The sequence below is a fragment of the Juglans microcarpa x Juglans regia genome, chromosome 2D (assembly GCF_004785595.1).
Source record: "Juglans microcarpa x Juglans regia isolate MS1-56 chromosome 2D, Jm3101_v1.0, whole genome shotgun sequence".
Classification (NCBI taxonomy): Eukaryota; Viridiplantae; Streptophyta; class Magnoliopsida; order Fagales; family Juglandaceae; genus Juglans; species Juglans microcarpa x Juglans regia.
Genome location: NC_054596.1, coordinates 22,366,266 through 22,372,752, shown reverse-complemented (window position 1 = coordinate 22,372,752; position 6,487 = coordinate 22,366,266). Strand labels below are relative to the sequence as shown.

Sequence of the window (6,487 nt, the reverse complement as noted above, 5' to 3'; positions counted from 1 at the left end):
TAACCACCAAAGTTCTTCTTCACCAGTTTATCTTCTCAAGAAGACCTCGCTTGAGGACTCAGAAAAAGCCCTTATAAATTAGGAGAAGTTAAAAGACAAGAATCAGCGTATTTCGTGGGTACGTACTGCGTCGTAATCATATGGCGGAAATGGCTGAGGAGTCGAATAGAATGATATCCACGATGACGATGATAGACGAAACGTACGAGTTCTCGGCGCCGCGGTTCTACGATTTTATAAAGGGAGAGACGGAGGAAGAAGTCATAAAAGCCGAGCTTTGGTTCGACTCCGCTCTCACCTACGCTCCTTCCCGTACGTAAATCTTCCCCTCCTCCTCCTCCTCCCTTCACAATTTTTTTTCTTTTAATTTGTCTCTCAAATATTATTTTAATTAAATATGACGAAATCTTCTTGAATCCACTTTCTCCTATTAGTTCTTGGATCTTCTTGGTTTTCTTGTTTTTCTTCGTAGTGCTGGAGGTACTGAAAATCTTTTAGGGTTCTCTTAGCGCCATTCTAATAGAAGAAAACTCACACTTGTTTCGTTTTTTCTTCTTTGAGTTTGACACTAAATAGCACTCTGAATTCTTCGTTTAAGTGTTTGATTTGCTGCCCTTTTTTTTTTTTTTTTTTGGGGGGGGGGGGGTCTCTTTGTAGATTTTCGTTGAAATCTTCTTGAATCCACTTTCTCCTATCAATTCTTGGATCTTCTTGGTTTTCTTGTTTTTCTTCGTAGTGCTGGAGTACTGAAATTTTTTTAAGGTTCTCTTAGCGCCATTCTAATAGAAGAAAACTCACATTTGTTTCGTTTTTTTTCTCGAGTTTGACACTAAATAGCACTCTGAATTCTTCGTTTAAGCGTTTGATTTGGTGCCTTCTTTTTTTTTGGGGGGGGGGGGGGGGGGTCTTTTGGGTTTGGAACCGTGGGCTTTAATTTCATTCCCGTGTGTAAAAATTTCTTCCAATTTTCAGGTTTGCATGACTTATTTGGAATTTCACAGGGCTTAGACTTTCTTTTTCTAGATTTGAAAAACTGTTTCTGGCTTTCTGTGGTAATCTACAAAGTTTTAGGGCTGCGGAAGACGAATGTATTGGAAATGGACCCCGTTAGGGTACTTTTAGGTACCGTTGGTTGTCCAGGGGGAAATTGTTGGACTCTGTTTGGCTGTTGGGAAAAAGGGGGGAAAAGAATCGAACTTCGTTAAAATAAAAGGAACGAAATCCGCATTTTCCTTTTATTCGTTCGCTTTCGAGTAAAAGGTGAGGGTTAGAATGAAATGGTTTTTCGTGAGAGAGAGAGAGAGAGAGAGAGAGAGTCTAGAAGTTTTTTTCGTTTTTGGCAATGATGGCCTTGCCATTTGGTTTGATACAAGTCTGTAAAAAATGAATGTAAGGTTTAGGTGGTAACACGTTTTGAATTGTGTTCCTTTGTTCATCCAGTATGCTCTTTTCTTTTGATGGATTTTAGAACACTGATTTTGCTTGCTCCATTGGTCCATACTCCGGTTCTACGTTGTGTGAACTAACAAAATTTTGTTGCATATATGCTGGTTGGACAGTAGGACAGAAGATCTTATGCTTGTTTCTTTGTTTTTTACTTGTTCAAAATGACTGACTTTTCGGGGTCTTAAATCTATGCAGCTTGTATGCCTAGAATCAGGACTGGTAGATCTTTTACAGTTGAGAGCTTATGCAGCTTCAATGAAGCTGACCAAATAATGCAAAAGGTGGTGTGGTCTTCCTCATTCCTCTTGTTCAAAACTTGTCTTACTAGCTTTCTGATATCATCGGCCGTTTTAACTCTTTCATGCAGACCTCAGAGTCATCACACCCAAAGGCTACTGATAGTAACTCAGAAGCTAAACCTCAAGGAGAGGTTATGCCCGCTGAAACCAAGAAACAAGAAGTAACACCCATTGAGGCCAAAGAACAAAATAGCGCCCAAGTAGTAACTTTTCTGAATTTCTTTAATTGAAAACATGTTCTAATTTTTTAATTGCCTTAATACTAATTCAAGCATCTTCCAGGTTTCTGCTGATAAAGTGATTGGTGAAGATGATAAGGGAGAAGGTGCATGCACCGAAGAAACTGGAAGGTTTGTTTTCTCTTAACCTTGACGAGTCATCTAAAATATAGAGAATACATGTTTAATTCTGTTATTCTCATTTCTCTTCCTTGTTTGCATTTATTTTTATGATTTCAGAGTTTGTGCTGGAAGAGCTCCTGCCAGTGTGAAAATAGAAGCTAGTGATGACAAGTCGAATTGTAAATCCAGTGTTAATGTAGGAACTGAAGCTTGCACACCTAAGCCTACAATGACTTCTCGAAAGGGAGACCTGATGACTGATTCGAAGAAACACCAAACAGCTAAAAAGATAGCCAGTTTGGTTAGGAACCCATCAGCATTAAAGCCTAGAAATCAATTACAGTCATCCCATGCCAAAAGCATCAAACCATCCAGTGTGAAGAGGTTGGCTATATGAGTGTGTAATTTTTCTGTTTGTACGCTTATGTACTGATTCTGCTACTCAAAATCTATAGGGAGGCAATTATGAAAAACCCTGCTGGGACTCCCAATTTAGCTCAAGAGAACCAGGCCATTAAGCGGCAGAAGTTGGAAGGAGGAAAAACTAGACAGGTGAATGTTACGAATACTCTCTACACCTATTGCTGATTTCACAATTTGTTATCATCTGAAGCATTACTTTGTTTTCCCCTCTCAAAATTCCAGATACTTAATGTCAAACCTCAACTTTTGCCCCACAAGTCAAAACTGGGTCTTACCAGTAGCACTTCCAACTTATGCTCTTCAGCTGCTAATAAAACTACCAAAGAGGACAGAAAGGTTTGCACTTCTACCGAATCCCTTGCTTTGTATTTGTTAAACTCGGCAACAGCAATTCATGTTTTCCATACTTAAGGATCTAACTCTTGTGACTCATTTTTCTACTCAAAGGTTTACGTACGGGAACCAGCCAAACCATTTGTTTCAATGGCAGAAATGATGAAGAAGTTCGAGTCAAGTACCAGAGACTTGTCACTGCCACCCGTTAATACTTCTCTCTCACATGTAAATGATTCCTAAAAATTCACTTCTACCATTTTGATTGCCTTTGGTGCTTTAGATATATCGAAATTCCTCCTATATTAAAGTCAGGGTGATGATAATTTCTATTATCCAGATGAAGACTAGACTCACATTGACAAGGCCCAAGGATCCTGAACTTGAAACTGCCCAACGGGTTCGTTCCATCAGAGTAAAAAGTACTGCTGAGCTTGAGGAAGAAATGATGGCTAAAATTCCGAAGTTCAGAGCTCGACCACTAAATAAAAAGGTAAAAATCGATTGTATGATGATGAACGTCACTCGGATGCGCATATTTTATTCAACTCTCTCTTTTCCTACCTTGTTGCAGATGCTCGAAGCTCGAACTTTACCTGCAATACCAAGAACTACACCGCAGCCACCAGAGTTTCAGGTAAATTAGACTGAGGAATGGATCTTTAAGAAACATGTGATTGGACGGGCGGACTTATTTTTGGTAGTTGTTGCAGGAATTCCATTTGGAGACAATGGCAAGGGCCAATCAGAATGCAGAATCAGCTTCTGTGGCTTCGACAGAATTGTCCCATCAGGTTTGGCTTTTAGAGGGTTCTATGATATTCTGTTTACTTTCTATAATTCGTGCTTTATGTTTATATCTCCTCCTTTTTACAACAGAATAATCCATGGAAGCCTCATCTGACTGCACCAAAAAGCCCTTTACTTCAGACATTATTGAGGGCTCGTCCCCCTCGGGTGAAAAGCTCTTTTGAACTTGAGCAAGAGGAGCTTGAAAAACTACCTAAATTTAAGGCGAAGCCTTTGAATAAGAAGGTATGGCTCCACTCTTCTGATGAACAAGTGGTTACCCTCAACCAACCATGGTATCCATAGATAACATATATTTCTTCCTCATCTTTGTTAGATCTTTGAAAGCAAAGGGGATTTGGGAATGTTCTGTAATGCAAAGAAACACGTTACTGTACCTCAAGAATTTCATTTTGCAACGGATGAGAGAATTCCACCGTCTGTTGCTGTTGTTGATTTGTTTGACAAGGTAATTTTTAAAGCGTCTTTTGTTTTCTATTTGTAATCATTGGAAAAAAAAATACATATACAGGAAGACAAGTGCAGTTTTATATTGTTCTCTTCTGCAGCTTTCTTTGAATTCAGAACCTCGTCATGATAATCCGATTCCAAGAAACACTACTCCAAATCCATTCCACCTTCACACAGAGGTGTGCCTTTCAATTCTTTTTGTCAATGGAACATTTGAAATAAGAGTCTCCTTGGAGCTACATTTACAACGGTACTTTGTTGTGACTTTCTGCCATCAGGAAAGAGGGGCCGAGAAAGAGAGGAGATTGTATATGGAGCTCAGGCAGAAACAGTTGGAAGAGGAAAGAGCAAGGGTTCCCAGGGCAAACCCGTACCCATATACCACTGACTATCCTGTGGTAAAGAAATAACTAACTTATTTATTTCTAATTTATAATTGCGTTTACAATAATAATAATGATGAAAAGATAAATTATAATTCATAATACAGATTCCACCAAAGCCGGAGCCCAAGCATTGCACAAAACCAGAACCTTTCCAATTGGAAAGTTTGGTGAGGCACGAGGAGGAAATGCAAAGGGAAACAGAAGAAAGGAGTAGGGTGGAGAAAGAAGAAGCCCAGAAGAAAATTTTCAAGGCACTGCCGATTCTGAAAGAGTAAGGCAGTAGTAATTTTTATTTATGGCTTAGCAGAAGAGAAATACAAGTGAATCATCATTCTAAACTTTTTCATGGCTGTGTCTCATCATGCAGGGACCCTATTCCAGTTCCAGAGAAAGTGCGCAAACCCCTCACTCAAGTTCAGGAATTTAATCTCCATGTAGATAATCGAGCTGTGGATAGAGCTGAGTTTGATCAAAAGGTAAAATGACCAAACTTCTTTGCTGAGGAAACATACAGAGAAGAGATAGTTTATTTGAAAACAGTCTTTTCTCGGCACTGTCTTTTTATGTGAAAGACAGCTTTTTCTTATTTACTGATGGGAGTATATTTTCACAGATCAAAGAAAAAGAAATGATGTATAAGAGATACAGAGAAGAGAGCGAGGTGGCACGGATGGTATGGCTAATAAAAAAGTCTTGGTTTCATTTCGAATTGTTCTTGTCGTGCAGCAGCAGGCCTTTGTTGTGATGAATGTCAAAAGAAAGCTCAGCTTTTTTATGTTGTGTTTTCAGATGGAGGAAGAGAAGGCCCTGAAACAATTGAGAAGGACATTGGTTCCCCATGCAAGACCAGTGCCTAATTTCAACCAGCCTTTCTGCCCCCAAAAGTATGACTACTATTCTTTTTGTTGTTTTTTGGTTTTTTTTTCCCATTTTTCTTGATAGAATGAATGACACGGGTTTTACGTGATTGATATATATATATATATATATATATATATATATATGTTTATTATTTGTATAATAGGTCTTCCAGGGAAACAACAAAGGCAAAATCACCGAATTTGCGTGTGCTACAGAGAAAAGAAAGGCGAAAAGCGTTCAATGCTGTGGCTACTGCAGTTTCAAGTGCCGCTGCTCATATGAGATAGATGATTGTTGGTTGATTCATGAGTGGGAATAGTGTTCAAGAACTCTTGAACCCCTCGTAGAGAAGGGCCCTCTGTACACACACACCACCTTTAATGTAGAACTTTTCTTTGTTGCCAATTTGTAATGTACTATTATTATTCTTTTTAAAGCCATGTTTTCTTAGAAAGAAAGTGTAAAACTGTAATTTCCGACTGAGAGATATAATGCAATATTATTTTTCCATGCGCACAGAAATTCAATTTCATGTTAATTTTTATAGCGTTCGCATAACATTCGCAACCAACCCCATATTAGCGACCACGATCATTTTTGTCCTACACTTGAGGCACCCACCCACAGTGCAATCCAACCATATTTCTGCACCCTCCACCATCCATCTCTCTCCTCTCTTTTTTTAATGGTTTTCCTTGCTTTTTGTCCATTTTTGGATTATTTTTTAGGGAATTCACAGTTTAGATCCGTGCATTTCGCCATCATCTACCGCACACCGGAAGACTTTTCATATCTCCCTTCACCACAAACTCTGGCTAGATCCACTTTTTGATCGACACTTTTTTGGATTTATTGTAGATTTTTTGTTTTTTTATCTCAAAACAGAATTATTGAATTAAAACTTACAAGCGTCTTCAGTCGAAAGGACTTTGAGAAATAACATCTCGGAATGACTTCCACTATATACTAATATTATCCACCTCCAAGAAAATATCGCCCAACAGTGAAATTGGTTCTTTTGCACCTTGAAGCTTTTGCACCATCAGCAGCGAATCACTCTCCAAGAAAATATCGTGTATGCCCAAGCTTTAATTCGAGTGATCTATTTATCAGTTCCAGCTTGTTGTAACATAGACAT

At 38.7% G+C, this 6,487-nt stretch overlaps 1 protein-coding gene across 3 annotated transcripts; it reads left to right on the top strand.

The window, feature by feature from the left end:
* Positions 1–5,865, top strand: LOC121251119 (protein TPX2). 3 transcript variants are annotated; one of them, XM_041150440.1, is made up of 20 exons: positions 3–312; positions 1,642–1,727; positions 1,814–1,945; positions 2,028–2,095; positions 2,204–2,470; positions 2,542–2,638; positions 2,732–2,845; positions 2,957–3,070; positions 3,183–3,335; positions 3,417–3,479; positions 3,547–3,636; positions 3,722–3,877; positions 3,969–4,100; positions 4,201–4,281; positions 4,381–4,500; positions 4,593–4,759; positions 4,856–4,964; positions 5,102–5,161; positions 5,278–5,372; positions 5,513–5,865. In XM_041150440.1, exons 1-20 carry the CDS (start codon positions 141–143, stop codon positions 5,634–5,636), a joined length of 2,400 nt encoding a protein of 799 aa, XP_041006374.1. In that variant the 5' UTR covers positions 3–140; the 3' UTR covers positions 5,637–5,865. The 3 variants fall into 3 exon arrangements, with proteins under 3 accessions (XP_041006376.1, XP_041006374.1, XP_041006375.1); XM_041150441.1 differs by having other exon boundaries at positions 4–312; positions 3,556–3,636; XM_041150442.1 differs by lacking the exons at positions 5,278–5,372; positions 5,513–5,865 and having other exon boundaries at positions 1–312; positions 4,856–5,016; positions 5,059–5,148.
* The last annotated feature ends 622 nt before the right edge of the window (positions 5,866–6,487 follow it).

Coding starts and splice junctions, on each gene's coding strand:
- LOC121251119 (XM_041150440.1), top strand. CDS start 141: ATGGCGGAAATGGCTGAGGAGTCGAATAGAATGATATCCACGATGACG. Junction 1,728..1,813: donor CTGACCAAATAATGCAAAAG/GTGGTGTGGTCT, acceptor TCTTTCATGCAG/ACCTCAGAGTCATCACACCC. Junction 3,480..3,546: donor CGCAGCCACCAGAGTTTCAG/GTAAATTAGACT, acceptor TATTTTTGGTAG/TTGTTGCAGGAATTCCATTT.